The sequence below is a fragment of the Chiloscyllium plagiosum genome, chromosome 20 (genome assembly GCF_004010195.1).
Source record: "Chiloscyllium plagiosum isolate BGI_BamShark_2017 chromosome 20, ASM401019v2, whole genome shotgun sequence".
Classification (NCBI taxonomy): Eukaryota; Metazoa; Chordata; class Chondrichthyes; order Orectolobiformes; family Hemiscylliidae; genus Chiloscyllium; species Chiloscyllium plagiosum.
In genome coordinates, this window is record NC_057729.1 from 18808700 (window position 1) to 18829910 (window position 21211).

Genomic DNA, 21211 nt, shown 5'->3' on the forward strand with positions numbered 1-21211 from the left:
GCTCAGCACTGTCCCCATGACCTGTCCTATCTGCCTATCTTCCTTTCCACCTATCCACTCCACCCTCCTCTCTGACCTATTACCTCCATCCCTACCCCCATTCACCTATTGTACTCTATGCTACTTTCTCCCCACCCCCCTTTCATTTATCTCTCCACTCTGCAGGCACCCTGGTCTCTATTCCTGATGAAGGACTTTTGCCCGAAACATCGATTTTCCTGCTGCCTGACCTGCTGTGCTTTTCCAGCACAACTCTGATCTAAACTCTGGTTTCTAGCAGTCCTTGTTTTTACCTAATCAATAATGGGTATAGTTTTGTTTTGTTCAGTTCCAGTAGCTGGAAGGGAAGAATTTCTTTTAATTCTGCCTATGTTATGTGTTCTATGCATATGCATTTCCTAATCCAGCAACCTTTTTATTGGTGCTTTTGAAATGAACACCGACACAAATCTTGCAAAATGTATAGTTTATTTTATGTTTATGTAGACCCAATTCCATTGAACATCATAGGCTGAATTGAAGCAAATGGTCCTTGCCTGATATTGGGTGAAGTACAAATGTTTGATGTATTCATTATTCAAAAAATGGCATTCTTCATTTAAAATTGGTGCCAGTACATCAGTATAAATATATATGTGATGAATTACATATCTAGTGGAAGAAAGAATAATCTTTCATGCTCAACTTTCCTGTGTTGGCTGAGTCTCTCTCTACCTTTCTTTTCTTACCAGTCAGATATCATTGTCGTCGTCATCATCATCATGATATTTAAATGTTCAAACAATACACCTTTATAAGTACAATGGATGTTTGTTTAATAGAAAAGACACAAGTTATCCCATTAAGGTCTTGCTTCTTACTCCATATGAGAACTTAAATACAAATCAGAGGTGTGTGTAGCAGTGTTATTAGAACTCAACGTAAAACTGCAAGTTCCTGAGACATAGCACCATTGAGCTTGGACAGTACTTAATGGAGATGATGGATATCTTCCTGCCAGCTGGAGAGACTGCAAATACCCTGTGTTTTCTCATTTTGAGAAAGTTTGCAAAGATAAATACCACTTACCAGGGCAGTGCAGTGCAGTGCCCTAGCATCACAGACCCTAGGGCAAAAGGCTCACTCACTGAGAGATGTTAGACAATCAGATTGGCAGCTTTTCACTGCTCAGTGCCTCTGGCAAGGATGTGGTTGCTGCCAGTACTGCACCTACCTCGGGCTCAGGATTACTAAATTGTCTTTAGTTACTACTTTTTAAGTAATTCCACTTTAAAGTTGGCGATTTACTATATATATCCTGTCAAGCCACTTCACAATCTTGAATGTTTCAATTGAATCACATCTGTTTATCCAAACTGCAAAGAATGTTGACCCATTCAATAAACATCTTGTCAAAGGATGTCCTTCTCATCTCGGGAAATGATCAAATGAGCTTTGCTACACTGCCTTCAGTGCTGGTATAACCTTGCTTAAGTAGAACAAAATTGCACACACCACTCTTAATGAGTATGCTCTGTAGCTAGACTTAATTATTCTGGTCATCACGTTTTCTTCCAATGAAGATCAATGTGGCATTTGTTTTCTTAATTGTTTGCTCTACCCAAGTGTTAACTTGTGTTCCTTTGAGTACACCAAATATGAATATTTTAAATCTCCTGAGACCATTTCAGACTCTAGGGAATTTTGTAGCCACTGTCTGTCCAGCTATCAGATCCTAAGGTTTATTTAAAAAATGTATTTGTTAAATCTTAACAATCTCTCTCTTTATATCTATGGAATTTGCTTTGATTATTATTATTTAAGAGTCTTGTTGTGAATGGACTATCAGAATCAATAGTATTATTTCCTGTGGATCTTTTACTAATTAGCCTTGGTGCATTGCACAACACCAGAGCTAAAACAGACTTAACGCTCATTGGCTCGACAGCATTTTGTTCCAGAGATTGTCATAGAAGCATTCTACAATTTCTAAATATCCTTCATTTATTAGGTATCAAGCCCTGCTGTCAAAACCAATCACTATGGAGAATGAAGATACAGTCTGCTTCATTTTCTTTCTTCTACTAACTGTTGTCTTTGACTTGTTTCTCCTGTGCCACTAATGTTCAACAATAAGTATGAGAAATACGCATATCGCTTTCCAGTTGAAATTAAGGCAATCCGTTTGACTTCTTTTGCTGCTTCCTCTCCTTCCCCTTGAATAGGATAGTGAAGAAGGCGTTTGGTATGCTTTCCTTTATTGGTCAGAGTACTGAGTACAGGAGTTGGGAGGTCATGTTGCGGCTGTACAGGTCTCCTTCCTATCAGAAAGATGTTGTGAAACTTGAAAAGGTTCAGAAAAGATTTACAAGGATGTTGCCAGGCTTGGAGGATTTGAGCTGTAGGGAGAAGCTGAACAGGCTGGGGCTGTTTTCCCTGGAGCGTCGGAGGCTGAGGGGTGACCTTCCAAGACGTTTACAAAATTGAGGGGTATGGATATGACAAATAGGCACAGTCTTTTCCCTGGGGTCGGGGAGTCCAGAACTAGAGGGCATAGGTTTAGGGTGAGAGGGGAAAGATATAAGAGCGACCTAAGGGACAACTTTTTCACACACAGGGTGGTGCGGGTATGGAATGAGCTGCCAGAGGAAGTGGTGGAGGCTGGTACAATTGCAACATTTAAGAGGCATTTGGATGGGTATATGAATAGGAAGGGTTTGGAGGGATATGGGCTGGGTGCTGGTAGGTGGGACTAGATTGGGTTGGGGTATCTTGTCGGCATGGACGGGTTGGACCAAAGGGTCTGTTTCCGTGCTGTACATCTCTATGACTCTATGAAAACCAAATTCTCATTACCCAGTTCTGTATTCCTATGCACCTGAGTTTGTGTATCCCACCTGGCTTAGGTTGTTAGAGTCTATTAATCATCCTTGAAGTGTAGTCAATGTAGGTCCACCCGATAACTATGTCTCCTCCCAACAATGACCCAGAAGCAGCACTGACATGAAATGGCTGACTGAGGGATAAATATTTGCCAATATACCAGAACTCCCCTGCTGTTCCTTGAATTGCTCCAGGTCTTTCAGAGAAGGCAGATGTTTTATGCAATTTCTTCAGATGCTAAGGTGATCACAAAATTGTTGCAGTTTGCTTTAATTTGTAGATAGTATTCAATTTGTCAAACAATAGTTAAGAAACAATTTTCTTTTCAGTTACTTTAAATGGTCTATATTGCTAATACTTGATAATAATTATAACATGAATTGTTTTGGGAAACAGTGCTTCATCTGACAATGACTTTTTTACATAAGGTGTAAAATGAGAACTAAATGTCACTTTCCTAAGGGTTTTAATGAATCAGAAACGTTAACAAAAGTATTGAACTCAGTAAATTTACTTACTTGCAAACATTTTGCCGGATTCACTGTTTTATTCAGGGGAAAAGCTATGCATACATTTTAATTAGATGCAAACTTGTTATTTATACTTATTCTACACTAATCTCAGTAAAAGCACAATATTCACTAACCAGGAGGTGAATGAAACAATATATAACATCATCATGTAAAATGACACTGTGATTGCCCTGAAAACTAAGTCTTTGTTGCACAATATCAGTATTTTCATTAAGCAGTACATGCTCTAAATTTTTATTTTTTTCAACAGATGCTGTGGCTGGTGCTGCAGAGGAAGGGATTTCAAACCACGCACAGTGTGGCTTGGACATCCAGAGAAGCGAGATCATAAATACCCACGGAATGTTATCAATAATCAAAAATACAACTTCTTCACCTTTCTTCCTGGGGTGTGTGTTTGATAAATCTCATTTGTTAAATGAATAGTGAATGACAATCATTGAAACTGTTTGAAGTCACCCATAAAGAAATATGTATTCGATTTGAGCATAACTTGTTTGAATGTGTTTCTTTTGGATTGTGCAAATATGTATGCATGAATTTGTGCATGTATCAGTTAATGTTTTGGAATGTTGCTGTTAACTAACATGTATCAGGAAATTCAACTCTTGCAATAGCTACTTTGCTTAAATGAGCCTACTCAGATTTCCTTTGAGTCCCTTAAATTAGATTAGATTACTTTTTGTTAATTAGATTAGATTACTTAGTGTGGAAACAGCCCTTTCGGCCCAACAAGTCCACACCGACCCGCTGAAGCGTAACCCTATATTTACCCCTTACCTAACACTACGGGCAATTTAGCATGGTCAATTCACCTGACCTGCACATCTTTGGACTGTGGGAGGAAACTGGAGCACCTGGAGGAAACCCACACAGACACGGGGAGAATGTGCAAACTCCACACAGTCAGTCGCCTGAGGCGGGAATTGAACCCGGATCTCTGGCGCTGTGAGGCAGCAATGCTAGCCACCGTGCCGCCCACAAGAGGATGGCCTGCTTCTACGAGTGCACAACATTCAGTTGATAGTTTGTGTGTGGATACATTTAATTAAGCTTACTACTTCCCTCACCTCGCTTTACCTACTGAGAAGGGCAAATGCATTAAAATGTGGCATTAAGGTCGAGAGTTTCTGTGTAAAGTATCTTTACATCATGAGCTTGTGGCACAAAATGTTAGAGCCCATTGCCTGGTAGTTCTTTTCTTCTGTGTCAGATAGCAGCTGTTACCTTAATAGACCTGAAAACCATAATTCCTCAGTGCTAAAATAATTTGTACTTGCATGTAGGTGGTTGTTTTCAGCAGGACTTTCTGTCAGTCAGTATTTTAGCTGAAGGTTCCCAAGAGTCAAATGCAGATTGTTGTAAAGAGTTGACAGCAGACATGACATCTTGTGCAGTTTTTCACCGCTCCTCTTGCTGCACTCACCTTTGAGCTTATTGAGACTGCACCCAGAATCTTTTACTGATGTAATGCGCAGTCACCAGGTATTTCCTGTTTTAATTAGGACAATAGGATAGCTGTTAGCTTATGTTAGGGCAGATCTTTTTATTTGTTTTAACTTGTGTTACCTCATGGAAACTGGGCATATGGATCATTTAGTTTGTGTTGGTATTCATCATCCAGTTGAGCAAAACGTTGCAATTTTATTTATTCCCAGGTTCGATTCCAGCCTTGGGTGATTGTCTGTGTGGAGTTTGCACATTCTTCCCGTGTCTGCGTGGGTTTCCTCTGGGTGCTCTGGTTTCCTCCCACAGTCCAAAGATGTGCAGGTCAGGTGAATTGGCCATGCTAAATTGCACAGTGTTAGGTGCATTAGTCAGAGGGAAATGAGTCAGGGTGGGTTATTCTTCGGAGGGTCGGTATGAACTGGTTGGGCCGAAGGGCCTGTTTCCACACTCTGTAGGGAATCGAATCAAATCGAATCTAATCTAATCTAATTTGTCTATTTCCAAATCCCTTCAATCCTTTCCCCTCATTGAATTCTCTAAATTAATTTGGAATGACATAAGGGCTGGGAATATTCTACACCAGTACCATTACACTGGTGAGAAATATGTGAGAATTGAGAGATGGCCAGCAAATGCTTCCCAATGGCAAGAGCAAAAAGCCCCCATTTTTCAACCAAGTGCTAAACAACAAGATTTGATTCTCCGTAGTGAGTAGCAAGAGGCCTGTTAACAACACATTAACGTTCTCATTATTACATGACCTCATCTCATTGATATTCAGTTTCCCCATTCCTCGTGCTGCTGGATAGAAACAAGATGGCAATAATTTCTGACAACATATTAATAATGGTTACCTGGAGATTCCAGCTTACTGCTGGCTTCTTATCAGTTTCTAACACCTCACGGCATACCCCATTGACAATAACCATGTGCATCCACTTCCAGGTGCCTGTAACTTAAGGGTAATGTCAGTGGATTTATAATAATGCTCAGGGGACATGGGTTCAAATCATGCCATAGAATCTAAATTAAATTAATAAATCTGGTGACCATGATGACAGTCATCCTTGATGAAAATTAACTAATTCACTGATGACCTTCAGGGAAAGAAATTTGCCATCCTTGCCCAGTTTGGCTAATAGGAAATCCCAATCCCATGGGAATGTGGGTGACTCTGAACTACCCATTGAAATGTCTAGCATCCACTCAGTTCAAGGGCAATTAGGGATTAGCAATAAATGCTGGCCTTGCCAGTGATGCACACATCCCATGAAATAAATGGAAAAAGGCCTATGCAGCTGTGCTTAAACCATGAGCTAAGAATTCCAAGGGAGGACAGGACCAAAGTATAAGAAGAGAAAAATCTTTAACCTGAACTTAAAGCTCTAAATCTAATTTGAAGTAGACTTGAAGAACTCCATTAAAGTGTGTCAACTTTTTCCCCCTGTTATTTGTACCATCTAATTTAATTTGTGGAGTTGAATGTTTGGGGCCATGTGTGACTGAGAAAATAGAACGATGAGTCAGTAAATTAGGGTAGAGTGCCATCAGCGATATGACAATTACTGGCCTGATTGCCCCTGTCATGTTTTTAACATATGGTGAGAGAGGCCGACACTCCAAAACGTGACCTGGCAATTTTTAACCATGCAGCCTGCTTGTCAGTGAATAGAAAGGCTGTCACATTTCTGGGCCCCCTGTGCAGTCAGAGGGCCCCAACCCCACAGTTTTGCTTTCCCATACTTCTCCTCCCTCCCCATGTTCCTGCACCCTGTCCAACATTTCCAGTCAAGCTGGTGGGTTTGACTGGCACCTATAGTTACTTTACAAAAGTTGTCAAATATTGGATTAAAGCATTAAAGTACAGCATTAAAGTCTTTTTGGAATTTTAAAAACCGGTCATTCAAGTGGTGGACCAAGTATTTGTTTTCAGATCCATCAAATAAACCATATCAGGTTACAATTCTTAAGTACCAGAGTGCAGTTTCATATTTGAGAGTGTGGTGCTGGAAAAGCACAGCAGGTCAGGCAGCATCTGAGAAGCAGGAGAATCGATGTTTCGGGCATAAGCCCTTCATCAGGAATGAAGCTTGTGAAACATTGATTCTTCTGCTCCTCAGATGCTGCCTGTCATGCTGTGCTTTTCCAGCACCACACTCTTGACTCTGATCTCCAGCATTTGCAGTCCTCACTTTCTCCTCCCTGCAGTTTCATCATGCAAGGAAAGGAAAGCAATTATATTTTATTACTGCTGCCTGTTTATGCTGGTTAAAAAAACAACTGTGATTATGTAAAGGTCTTTGAGAATAAAGTTGAATTATAAAGAAAGCAAACTATTTCAATTACAATTTGCATGCAATTTACCACATGTACCTAAAACAGAATATTTGCTCCACATCAAATATTCCTGTTAATTCCATCCTTGGGGAGAGTGTATAGTTTCAATACTTTCTCCTAAGGTGTTATTGAAAGATCATTTTTGAGGTCAAAGGAAGTTGAGGATAATTAATCAAACACATTATATTAAAACAGTTTTGTATGTTATGTTGTTTTGAAATTGACTTGTTCTTCAGTATACGAAACTCATTCTTGCATTTTTTTCTGTCTCTCTCTCTCTTGTTTAGGTACTTTTTAACCAGTTTAAGTATTTCTTTAATCTTTACTTCCTGCTGTTGGCGTGTTCCCAGTTTGTACCAGATTTGCGACTTGGCGCCCTGTATACATATTGGGCTCCATTGGTAAGTCCACCATTCATCATCTCACGTTATCCTATTGTTCCCAAGGTTTAAAAAAATGAAGCAGGTTATTTGAATACAGTATTGCAGTTAATCAAAGTTTATCAAGAATGGATTAAAATTATGACAACATGCTACTTGAGTTTCTTGCTTTATTTACATTCTGCATCATTTCAGGGGTCTAGTTTGGGACACAATTGATCTTCCAGCCCGGATTGCATCAATGTTCATTGTAGATGCAAAAATTGGGATACAGCGACCTAATTCGCATTCTAACATTATTTTAATGCGGAGCCATATAATTGACATATGAAACCTATTGTAGTCAAAAGGTTGTCAAAGTAAGTGTGATGGTTTTCTCGTTGGCCAAGAGAGGCAGGAGGATTTCTTGAAGTCTTAGAGTTTCACTACTTCTTTCCATTTTGGTGTTGGCTCAAACTCCGAACACATTCACCTTCTAATCACTAATCTTATATTGGGGTGCATTTCTATGGATTACCAGTGATTGATTGTTTATTGCTATGAAATCTTACCCACCAATCTCATTCCAGCGGGAGTCAAGCAGGAGTTGGCCATGAACTTTTACAATGAGACATGGAAGTTGATGTGTTCAAGTAATCCTGATGGTTGACTTGCTGCCATATCAGTCAATTCCGGTTAAAAGTTTTAATCTGAGTTGTTGTATTATAAATGCAATGTATCTTATTAAATTTAACTAGTTAAGTCATATATTTAAATGGTCATTGTTGTAACTGCATATCATGCATTTATATTAAATATATTTATGTATAGACCTTTGATCTTGACAGTTGGCCCAGTCAATATTTGCTGTGTTTGAATCAAACTGTAATGATAAACATTTTACCAGAACATCTGCACTCTGGAGTTTGTTGGGTTAGTAAGCTTGCCAAATACTCTTTGTTGTTGGCATTAACTTTATGGAGAAGGGATTTTGCATATATAGTAGTTGAACAATCAATTGTCTCGCCTATTTGTTAGCACAGTCATTTGGATTTGCTTCCTATCATATTGTTGCTCAGCAGCTGATATTTTTATAACATTTTTTTGTACTTGTTCAAAGAGTTATAATTGATACTATATATGCTGCAGAATCTACTTGTGGAAACGTAATCAAAGAGTCATACAGCATGGAGAATTTAAATGGTCAGTGTGCCTACTTTGGTCCAACCAGTTCATACCAACCATGTTCCCAAAGCAACCTAGTACCACTTGCCTGCAGTTGGCCCGAATCTCTCCAAACCTTTCCTATTCATGTACTTATCCAAATGTCTTTTAAATGTTGTAACAGTACCTGCATCCACCACTTTCTCTGGCAGTTCATTCCATGCACAAACTATGTAAAAAAAAAAAAAGTTGCACCTCACATCCTTTTTTTTAAAATCTTTCTGCTCTCACCTTAAAAATATGCCTCCTAGTTTTGACCTCCCCCACCCGAGGCAAAAGACCCTTGGTATTCACTTTACTATGCCTGTCATGATTTTATAAACCTCTGTGATCACCCCTCAACCTCCTACATAAAATTGTGTTGGTCAGAGGTCCAGTTCTTTTTCTACACAATATAATGCTACCTAAGTTTCTGGAACTTTCTTCAATAGATGCTTGGCACTCTGGCAGACCATAACTAGAATTGTATGATTTTTGTGATTATGCTAAATACATTTATGTAATCATTTTGCTTTAATTTTGAAGAACAGGCTTCCCTAACTTTTACCTAATGTGGATTTGTTGTGAGATATGCAAGATAATATGTTGTTTGTGTTTCTCATATTGATATTCAAAGCACAAGACTACTGGATTTACCCTGATAGGATTATAAAATGTTGTTCTAAGTTCTACTGATCCATTTGAAAACCCGAGTCTGTCCTGAGTTATTTGATCTCTGTTGGGTTTCCACAATTGGCCTTAATATTGTTGTGCTTAAGGAACAGATAAAATTTGTGGTTTGGCTATTGATTGCATTTCAATGATGATGCTAGAAAATTTATGTGTGCGTGCATATATACAGATGGTTGATCAATGAAGTTGGTTTTGACATCTCCACAGTTAAATATCCAGTTAATACGAATTGTGTTGGCTCATTTGGTTCATGGCCAGTTGCCTGAGATACTGCTAGAGTACCAACTTTTATGCAAGTGTTTCCTACCTGACGACAGTCTGTTTTGTCTGGGCAACACTGGCTCAGTGGTTAGCACTGCTGCGTCACAGTGCCAGGGAGCTGGGTTCGATTCCATCCTCGAGTGATTGGGCAAATTGTATACAGGCATTCTCCCCGTGTCTATGTGGGTTTCCTGTGGTTTCCTCCCACAGTCTAAAGATATGCAGGTAGCTGGATTGGCGATGCTAAATCTTCCATAGTGTCCAGGGATGTGCAGGCTGGATTAACCATGAGAAATGTAGAGTTACAAGGATAGGGGGGAATGTGTGAGTCTAGGTGGGATGCTATTCAAATGGTCAGTATAGGTCAAATGACCTCTATCTGCACTGTAAAGATTCTAAGATTCCATCTGCTTCATCAGGAGAATGCAGAAGGAAATTAGTGTTGAAATCTGCACTGCACTTTGGGTATTTATTCTTACACCAATTGAGATGACTTAATCTAACAGTTAACTGATTCATTGACAAAGGGGCAATTTAATATTCTTTTTGTTCAAGCAATTCCTGTTGCTGGGAAAGAAATAAATCACTTGGAGTTATGCTGTTTTTCAGTTGGTAAATACATGTGCTTTGAAGTCATGAATACATTTGCTTTCTTCAAGAGAATTGGGATGCCACATGTGGGACAGAGTAGAGTTTAAACACTGACAAAACAGCTTACCTTTTTAATGATCTGATTCTCCTTAGTCCCACCTGAAAGAATAGATAGTTCAATCAACAGAGCCAGCTCCAGTCTCAACTTGTAAAATGTTGATTTTGCCACTTGGTTGTTTAACTCATACAGCTGTGCACAAATTAGTGCAGCTGATGGGGTGGATAATTCATTTTCTCAGAGGAAAGTGTGAAATCTTTTTTTTTAAAAAAATTATGAATGGAGCCAGACTCCTAAAAATAGAATTCAAATATAAAGAGAAATAAATCGATTTAGAAGAAAATTCAGTAGCAAATGCCTGCAGTTGAAGGAAATTTCATTGCACAACTAAGAGTACATATTCAAGGAGATTTCAGGAATTGCAGTGATGTTATTTTATATAGAATCAGTAATTTATTATTATTAATAGCTTCCTAGCTGTGCAATTGGAAGCTGTCATAATTCATCAGCTTTCATTAAGAGTTAGAAAATGAGGCGGGGAGATGAGGCATTTCCATATTTGCTAATTGTTGCACCATAGCAACGTTTGTTGTTTAACAAGCTTGTTGCTCCCACATGATCAGCATGACTTTAAGTTCCAGAGAGAGAATTTAAATGGTCAGTGTGCCTACTACACTTCCAATATGCTTCAGCAGCATTTGAAAGTATATTTTCTGCTGACATAAGGGTATTGTGCCCTCTCTAGGTTACTTCCCCAACAAAACTTGAAGAACCTCCATAGCCCTGGGGTTGGAAAATTACCTGGGTCAGGCATTAGCTTTGTGGGTGGGCAGGTTGATCTGCTGAAGAAGGGCTTGCGCCTGAAACATTGATTCTCCTGCTCCTCGGATGCTGCCTGGCGTGCTGTCTGTTTCCAGCACCACATTTTTCAACTCTCTTACTCCAGCATCTGCAGTCCTCACTTTCTCCTAGTTGATCTTAACCTACTGCGAATCCTCTTGCAAGGATGCCTACCTTGAAGAAGCTCTCCTCCTCCCTCTACAAGGATCTCAGTGAGTCCCTCTCACTGCACCCCCCAGGTCATCTCCTCTGCCCTTCCTGAAGAAGGGCTTATGTCCGAAACGTCGATTCTCCTTCTCCTCGGATGCTGCCTGGCCCGCTGTGTTTTTCCAGCACGACATTTTTCAACTGTTGAAGATGTGTCCTACTTTGTATGAGCAGAGTATCTGAATTGTCATCATTTTATTTTTCCCTTGCACTGTAATATCTGGAGGTGAGTGGTGGTGGTCACAGAAAACCTAATGTGATGTTACTTCATCTTTTATGAAAAAGATGTTCAATTTTACCGATGCTTTTATAACAAAATTTCTGACAGAGAGGTGGGGCCATGTGGTGGGGACATGTAAACTGACTAGTGTGCAACTTCGGTGGAATTAATTGTTTTTTGGATAGCTTTGGTGGTCTTCCTAAGCCAGACAACTAATCCTTTTATTGTTTGAAACCAGGCTCGTCATCCCTCCCTGCTTCTGTTCAGTTATAGTAGCACTTGTTACTATTCTTCAGCCAAGAGGAGAAATAGCCAATGCTGCTAATAGTCTTGTGGTTTTCTGCAGCTGCCTGATGAATGAGAGATGGGCCAGACTGGTATTTTAAGTGTCTCCATCCCCAATATTCTGTGTTCCATCCAACAGCTGAGAATTGGCAGAACGTAATCAGTCAGATTTGGAGTTGAGTTCAGATAGTTTTGGCTCGGTTTGACATTTGTCTCTGCCATTCTGGAATGGAATCCAATACTCCAGTGCAGGCCCATTTCAGGAGCTATTGATTCCAATTAGACACACAGGCATAATTTATACATCAAACACAAGAGTTTAAGTATGCAGCATTCAAGCACTAGTTTCCAACTGTGCTAAGTATTTATTTTCCTGTTGTTTTCTTCATCCACATTCCTCTCCTGGAAATGTTATTTTATATATTGGCTAGAAGACACCGTAGCTACTTGTCATATTTATCCTTATCGGACTGAGCACTTACAGTTCACCTGGGGAGGGAACATCACAACCCCACCTGACCACCTGTCTTCACGCATTTACCTTTTACAATAGGATTACCAGTTAGTTGTGTCCACCTCTAATTTTGTGGCACTAAAGTTAGAGGCAGTGTCTCTATTGCTGATGCATACACTTATAGATATAAAAGGCCATTTGGAGTCATACAGCATGGAAACAGACCCTTTGGTGCAACTTGTCTATGCCGACCGAGCATCCTAAAATGAACTAGTCCCATTTTTCTTGCATTTGGCTCATATCCCTCTAAACCTTTCCTACTTGTGTATCTGTCCAAATGTTTTTTAAAATGTTGCAATTGTCCTTGCTCTACCACTTCCTCTGGCAGCTCATTCCATTCATGCATCACCCTCTGGATGAAAAGATTGCCCCTTAGGTCACTTTTAAATCTTTCCCCTCTCACCTTGAATCTATGCCTTCTAGTTTTGAATTCCCTTACCCTGGGAAAAAGACCCTGGCTATTCACCTTGTCTATGCCCCTCATGATTTTATAAACCTCTGTAAGGTTGCCTGTCAGCCTCTGACACTCCAGAGGAAAAAAAAGTCTCAGCCTATTCAGTCTCTTCTTGTAACTCAAACCCTTCATCTTAGCTCATCAACCAAGAAAGACCTTGCAGTCCCTTCATCACAAACATCAACTACATCTTCAGTGATTCCAAGATTTTAGGCATTCTATTCTACTCAATAAAGTCAAGACGTTGGCAGAAAATTCATGTGTTTGTCTGAAAACATTCTTGGGTGTTACTTATTCTGAAACCAATTTTCATCAATATCACCTCTCACTTTCTGGATGGGGAGTAGTGAACATGACTGAGGTTCCGTTATTGTCAGCAGCCCACTAGTATTGTATTCAAGTGGCCCATTTTTCTGAGTTCAGCTGGTAAGAGTTGTCAAGTTATTCAACCATGGAAAAGGTCACAACTGAATCTGACCAGTCCTGCCCAATTTCTACAGTAAAGAGGAATGGGAAACTTGGAAGAATGGTTACACCCTCCCTTGCCTTGGTGCTGTGACCATAGCACATGAACTATTGCTGCAGCTAAAAATCATCATGTATCAGGAATTAAAACTGGGATCATTTTGTCTAGAGGGATGCTAGATATCAGTGAATACTAAATTTCAGAAGATCTTAAGAGGCACTTTTCAAAGGTGACTTCTGAAAACCTGCTTTAATACATGAAATGGAGAGATGAAATGGTTTGTTACAGCATCGTACTTGGTCAGGTGCAGTCTTTACTGTAGTAGTGAACCACCTACCCTCCAAATACTACCGTTCATCCTCCACTATTCATGAGGAGTTGCTAAATCATACTGCTCAATGTCAGAGGCAATCACTGCAGTGTACATCTTATTTTAGTTTGTTAAACACAAGCTCCTGGCATTGTGTTTTGTGAGGGTAAAGCACAGAAATAAAAACTGTTTGCGAGCACTAAATCTATTGACTTGCATCTTATTTTTGGTTTGCAGGGTTTTGTCTTGGCAGTGACAGTCATTCGAGAGGCAGTGGAAGAGATCCGATGTTATGTCCGCGACAAAGAAGTGAACTCCCAGATCTACAGCAAGCTCACAGCAAGAGGTCAGCACCTAAGGCCCTTCTCCTGCATCTTGTATTCTGTTGCCAGCTGCTAAAACAGTGGGATTTAACTAAATTAAACATTTAAATTCAAAGGCTCTGTTCTGAAAGAGCATGTATGTTGTTTCTGCACTACTATACAAGTGATGAGACAGAGCCCCCTCCATTCTCTACTCTTGGAGATTTATAATGCATCTGTGTAGCAAAAGTGGCTTAGTTTAAAGAAAAGGACTGCTGATAGGTCCAAACTTAGTTTAGGTTCAGTGCTTTAAATCTCCTTTATTAGAAGATTTTTAAGTAAATATAAATCATCTTCATCCTTCCTTTCGCAACAAAATACAATGATGTGTTATTGACACCCTCTGACATTAACACTAAACAAAATAAAATATTTACTGAACACTAAAACTTGTGAAATATTACCAGCAACATAAAAATGATCTCTGTAAGTCTTTGTTTGAACCTCAGATTCCTCTTAGTTGTATCAGTTTCTGAATTAGTAATTGTGATCCTCACAGTAGGAATTAGAGACTTCATTATTGTACTTGAGTTTTATAAGAGAGTTTGTAGCTGCTCTGAATTCCCACCTACTTGCTACAACCAATGGAAAGAATCCTGTATGTGGCTTGCGAAGACCTGCAGAGATGTTTGAGTATGAACGATTGACCAAGCACACTGAAAGATATACAGTGCTGACAGGGCTCTGACTTGACCTCATTTTTTATGTGATGGCTGCTGTGTTTAACCCTGACAGATGGCCATAACAGTGCCATGAAATCTTGATGTTGTGGAACTAATCCAATCTGAGATGGGGTGTGCGAGGTTGGGACAGAGAACTGAACACAATCTGCTTTTACTAATCAGTACTCTTCCTTTTAAGGTGTGTTTGTATTTCTGACTTCTTTAAAGGTTTTAAAACTGATTTTTCTCTATGATTAGTCAGTTTTCCTTTGAATTATCCTTTTGAAACAAAAATATGCTCCCTGATACCTGAGGGGAATGTTTGAGTCTCAGTATGTATTTTCTTCTGTGTACCATTTATGTCCATTGATATCTTTGGAAGCATTTTTATATAGCTGGTTCAATAATTATTGAATAAATATGTTCCTTTAATGTAGATTGGTGAGCAGAACATTCTGAATCTTAGTCAGCCAGCTATAGTGACTGTTGGGTAATGCTAACATCAGCTTATGATGATAATAGACAAAATCCTTTGTCCTTCCAATATACACCTCTCTCTCTTTTTTTTTGTTGAAATTAATGGAAATAAAAGCAGGAAATATGCCGGAAGGCCAATTCAATATTGTTTTTTTTTTGCAGTATCACCCAAAGTTAAAGTTAACCCCAAAGATTTCTTTAAGTTGCTCAGTTTATAAATGCACTCCCTGGTGTAGACTGAGCCACAAAGAACAAAGTTTCAGCATTGATTTGCGTTTGTATTGAGAAATCTGATGGGCAATGGATTACAGTTGATACTCTGCAATTGACCTCAGTACCCCTTGGATACAGAGGAGAAAATTCCATGAGATTTTCTTTGTCCAGTCTCACTGCTCAGTGACACATTAATGAATGTTGAATGAAGACAAGATGTGATGCATTTAGATGTGATGTTCTGAAGACCTGAACGGTTCATAGAATCCCTACCATGTGGAAACAGGCCCTTTTTGGCCTAACAAGTCCACGCCAACCTTCTGAAGAGTAACCCAACCCCCTACCCTAGCCACACTGGAATCAATGGATATCAGGAGGCAAACTGTCCACTGATTGGAATCATACATAGCACATTGGAAGATGGTTGTGGTTGTTGGAGGTCAGTCATCTCAGCTCCTGGACATCTCTGCAGGAGTTCCCCAGGGTAGCATCCAATGTCCAACCATCTTCAGCTGCTTCATCAATGACCTTTCTTCCATCAAAAAATCAGAATTGGGGATGTTGCTGATGGTTGCCCAATGTTCACCATTCGCAACTCCTCAGATATGGAAGCACCCTTGTTCAACTGCAATGAGATCTGGACAATATCCAGGCTTGGGCTGACAAGTGGCAAGTAACAGTCACACCACACAAATGCCAGGCTAAAATCATTATGAATGAGAGACAATCTCTAACCACCGCCCCTTGACATTCAATGTTGTTACCATCACTGAACCCCCTTCTCTCTTCCCCCACCACCAACATGCTGAGGACTACCATTGACCAGAAGCTCAACTGGACTCACCATATAAACACAATAGCTACAGGAGCAGGTTAGAGACAAGGTAATCTGTGACAAGTAACTCAAACTCCTGACTGTCCACCATCTACAAGGCAAAGGTCAAGGGTGTGATGGAATACTCCCCACTTGCCTGAATGGGTATAGCTCCAACAACATTCAAGAAGCTTGAACCATCCAGGACAAAGTAGCCTGCTTGATTAGCACTACATCCAATAGCATCCACTCCCTCCTCCACTGATGCTCAGTAGTGGTTGTGTATACTATCCACCAGATACACTGCAGAAATTCATCAAGTTCCTTAGACAGCACCTTCCAAACCCACGACCACATCCATTCAGAAGGACAAGGGCAGCAGATACATGGGAACACCACCACCTTCAGGTTCCCCTCCAAGCCACTCACCATCCTAATTTGGAAATATGTCACTGGGTCAACCACAGCACATGGAGTGCAACATTCACCACGATCTTCTGAAGGGTAACGAAGGATGGACAATAAATGCTGGCCAATCAGCGACGCCCACATCCCACAAAAATGAATTCAAAAATCCCAAATGCCTGAGTGGTGCTCACTATCTACACACTTAAATGAAGAATAAACGTTATGTGAGACAGAAACGAAGCAACTGATCCTGGATATATGTGGAAATTTGGAAGAAAGTACTTTATTTTATCTGTTCCAGATGTGGCATCATTGCTAGTCATGTATTGTTTGTTTGTATTTACACTTTGGAAAAAGTGGTGATGAGCCTTGAATCACTGCAGTCCTTATGGTGTAATTACATCCACAGTGCTTTTCAGGAGGGAATTTGAGGATTTTGACCCAGCCATAGTGAATAAGTGGCTATATATTTCCTAGTGCAAATTTGGGGTAGATTCAGCAGTTATATGGACAATTATGGAGAGCCTGCATGGATTTCATAATGAAAAATCATGTTTACCTCACTTGAAGGTTCTGTGCTGAGGTATCAGAAAGGATTGAGAGGGTAATGCTGTTAATGTGGAGAGTGTGTATTCCAAAAGGTGTTGGCATAGTGTTGTGCAACAAATCTGTGAGGAATGTTGGAGTTCAAGCATTAAAGGGCACACTGGCAATGTGGATACAGAATTGGTTGAGTGACAGGATACAGAGAGTACTAATGAATGGACTTTTTCCCTGCTGGAGGAAGATCTGTTGTAACTCTTCAGGGAACCTGTATCGGGACTGTTGCTTTTCCAGATGTATATTAATGGTTTTGACCATCGTGAACATGGGCAGTTGAAAAGTTTGTGAATGATACAATATTTGGAGGCTTGTGAACTGTGAGGAGGACAGTGTAGAACTTGAAAATGATATTGGTAAATTGGTTGAGTGGCCGATAGCTGGCAGATGGGGCTCAATGCAGAGAAGTGAGGCAGTACATTTTGGTAGGAAGTACATGGAGAGACAGAAATAATAAAGGGGACTACTCTGAAAGATCTACAAGTGTGGAGGGAGCTAGTTTGTGTGTGTGTAAGTTACTAAAGGTGGCAGGTCAGGTAGAGCAAGCAGTTAATAACACAAAGTATCCTAGGCTTTATTTACAGGGATATGAAGTACAAGAGCAAGGAGGTTATGGTGATTCTGTATAGGACACTTGTTAGACATCAGCTGGAGTATTGTGTACTGTTCCTGGTGCCACACCTAAAGAAGGATGTCACTGTTTTGGAGTAAGTGCAAATAAAGTTTACAAGGGGCGGCACAGTGGCTCAGTGGTAAGCAGTGCTGGTTCAGCTCCAGGGACTCAGGTTTGATTCCAGCCTTTGGTAACTGTCTGTATGGAGTTTGTGCATTCTCTCTGTGACTGCATGAGCTTTCGCAGGGTGCTTTGGTTTCCTTGCACAGTCCAATGATGTACAGATTAGATGGATCTGCCGTGCTAATTTGTACATAGTGTCCAGGGATGTGCAGGCTAGAATATGTAGGGTTAGGGGGCATGGGATTCTCTTCATAAGGCTGGTGTCGACTCGAAGGGCCAAATGTCTGTTTCCACTCTGTAGGGATTCTGTGATTCATTTGAAGAATGGTTCCAGGGTTGATGAACTTCGGTTGAAGGTAGATTGGAAGTTGGGATAATTTTCCTTGATAAGATTTGATAGAATTTTTTCAAAGTCATGAGGGGTCTGCACAGAGTATAATAGGATGGGGCTGGTGGAAGCTGTTCCCATTTATTAAAATAACTTGGAAAAATAGGCAAGTCAATATGAAAATTAGTCGCGGAGTGAAAAGTAGTTTATGGTCTGGAGTGTAATGCCTAGAAGTTTATTTGTGGGTACTACTGCTGAGGCCAGTAGGTTGTTTAATGATGGATGTGGCAGGACTGCAGAGATGTTAGGAATGAGCTGCCTTCTATAGCTGCTGTAGTCTTTGTGTCAGGACACACACACTGATGTTAGAAACAGATTTTGATCCGGTGTCAATGAAGGAATGGCAATACAATTCCAATCAGGACCATGTGGAACTTGGAGAGAAACTTGCAAAGTGTGATGTTTCCATGTATCTGCTTTTCTAAGTTGTACAGGCCCCAGGTTTGGAAGGAACCTTGATGAGTTGTTGTAATGCATGTTATAGTTGCTGCTATCAACATGCATCATTGGTGCGTAAGGTGCTAATCAAGTGGGCTGCTTCATCCTGGATGATGATGTACTTTTTGCATGTTGTTGGAGCTGCACTCATTAAGGCAAGTGGAGAGTATTCCATCACTCTCCTGACTTGTTCCTTGTAGATGGTAGACTGGTTTGGGAAGACAGAAGCTGAGTTAATTGCCACAGAATTCCCACCCTGTAGACTGTTCTTTTGCCATTGCATTTACGTGGCATGTCTGGTGGATTTTCTGGTCAGCAGTGAAGTCAAGGATCTTGATAAAGGGGTGGTTCTATAATGGTAAAGCCATTAAGTGTCAAGTGGGAATGGATAGATCATCTCTCTTTTTTGGAGATGGTAATTTCCTGGCATGTATGTGCTGCAAATGTTAGTTCCAACTTATGCCTGAATTTTATTCACATCTTGCTACGTTTGAACATAGACCATTTCAGTATCTGAGGAGTTACAAATGGTCATGAACATGATATGTAGGGGAGGCAGCTGCAAACGGGCCATTCAAGAGGGCGTTAGATGGTTGTTATATTCAAATAATTTGCAGAATTATAGGGAAAAGGCAGGAAATTAGCACTAAATTAAAATGTTGAGTAAACTGACATAGACACGATGGACTGAATGACCTTCTGCAATGTGGCAATTATATCTGAGACCTAGAGGGGAGTTTGCAGATGGAGGTATTTCCAAGTATGTTGCCCTTGTTCATTTTGGTGGCTGAGGTTAAAAGAATGCTGTTGAAAGGTTCTTTGGTGATATTTCTGCAGTGCATCCTGTACAGCTAGTACATGTTGTTGGTACTGTGTACTGGTGGCGGGGGAAGTGAATGTTTAAGGTAAAGGTTTAACCTGATTGCTAATCAATGCGGTTGCTTTGCCCTGAATGGTGATCAATTTCTTGTGTGTTGTTAGAGCTACATTCAATGAGGTAATTGCTGAGTACTTCAAAATCTAGATGTACTTGAAGGTAGTGGATAGGCTTTGGACACCAGGAGGTGAATCTCAGCCTCTGACCTGCTCAAGTAGCCACCCTTATTTCTGTGGCTGGTGCCAATTATGTTTCTATTTTGTACTTCTCAATGTTTGCAGGTTCAATGATGTTGTTGTTGAATATAGAGGTAAGATGATTAGATTCTCTACTGATGGACCATAAGATTGAATTATGTAGGTGGAACACTTATTTAAGACAAATGCATTCACCATAGTTCGTGATTTGTTTTTCCAAAGTTTGATTTGTTGTGAAAGAGAAAACTGCTTCAAAATTAATGCATAGTCCCTCAACATTTTTGGTATTTTCTCCCTATTTTTATTAAAGCTTCTACCATTTGCTGGGATGTGTGTGGGATGTTCTTCAATGTTTGGCCCCTGTGACTGTTCTTCACGTGTAAACCTGGATAGTGAGTGCTGACAAGTAATCACAAGTGAGAATCATGGCCAGTTCTTAACTACCACCTGGAAGCTCAGCCAAGTGTAAAATAAGATGTTGAAATTTGAATGTTCTGATTCATCGGAGTCCATAGTTGAGAGATAGATGGAAGTGGTGACAAGGACATGTATTTGTGGTGGGGGCTCAAGAAATTTGGCTTTGGGCTTCCAGCTTTTGGCTGGAAGAAATAATAATCCATGAAATATTGGTATCAAATAAGCAGGTGGGAGTACCGAGTCAGTTAAGGGGTGAAATAGTAGAGCTTACATATGGGAGCTGACACAATTTCTGCAAATTTATCAGATAAACCTGGGACCTTCTGTTCTGAATTACTTCAGTATTACACCAGGCCTTCCCTCCTGAGGTGTGTTAACTTGCCTTTCAAAAGAAGTGGTTATCTTAGTAAAAGATAGCAGTATGTTCCAAAATGAGTCTTGGTGCGCATCTTGTTTATTATACAAAAATCATCATACAAAATGGATGATTTTAAAAGGAGAAAGAATGCCATAACTGCAATGTTTTGCTCTCACTGCCTGGAATGAGATGAAGGTAGAATTGAGTGCTACGTCAAGGAGTGCCATGCCGATTGTTTTAATTGGTAGGGGAGGGTGATAGGCACTTTGTCCATTCTTAGGTCAGTTGAGGTCCTTAAATGGCTGAAGGTAAGGTTGTCAGGAGAATGTTGGTAGCTTTTGGTGTGGCGGCGAAGGGTGTTGGTGTAGGGGGAGGAGTTTGCTGTTCCTCCTGTTTGCACCCCCTGGCTGTGCATATGAAAGAGAGATGCTCGCAGTGGACCCCTGTTTTGACAATGACTGCCCCTGATTAAAATATGCCCCCAGCCCCTTGCCCTGTTCAAAGGCAGGACGTCCTTGAGGTGACGTGTTGGGGACCAAAACCGCAACTGCAGGCAAAACTAATTGCCCAATAGCTGTGAGTGCCTCTGCATGAAATCTCACACTGCAACTCAATAATACTC

General features: G+C 40.3%; 1 protein-coding gene across 1 annotated transcript in view; it reads left to right on the top strand.

Moving 5' to 3' along the window:
• The window catches only part of LOC122560050 (probable phospholipid-transporting ATPase IIA), a 179465-nt gene that overhangs the window by 28371 nt on the left and 129883 nt on the right, over window positions 1-21211 (top strand). Inside the window, exons 2-4 of the mRNA XM_043710245.1 lie at window positions 3646-3784; window positions 7469-7582; window positions 13880-13988. Of these exons, the coding sequence (XP_043566180.1) occupies window positions 3646-3784; window positions 7469-7582; window positions 13880-13988 (362 nt within the window). The remainder of the gene's footprint in view (window positions 1-3645; window positions 3785-7468; window positions 7583-13879; window positions 13989-21211) is intronic.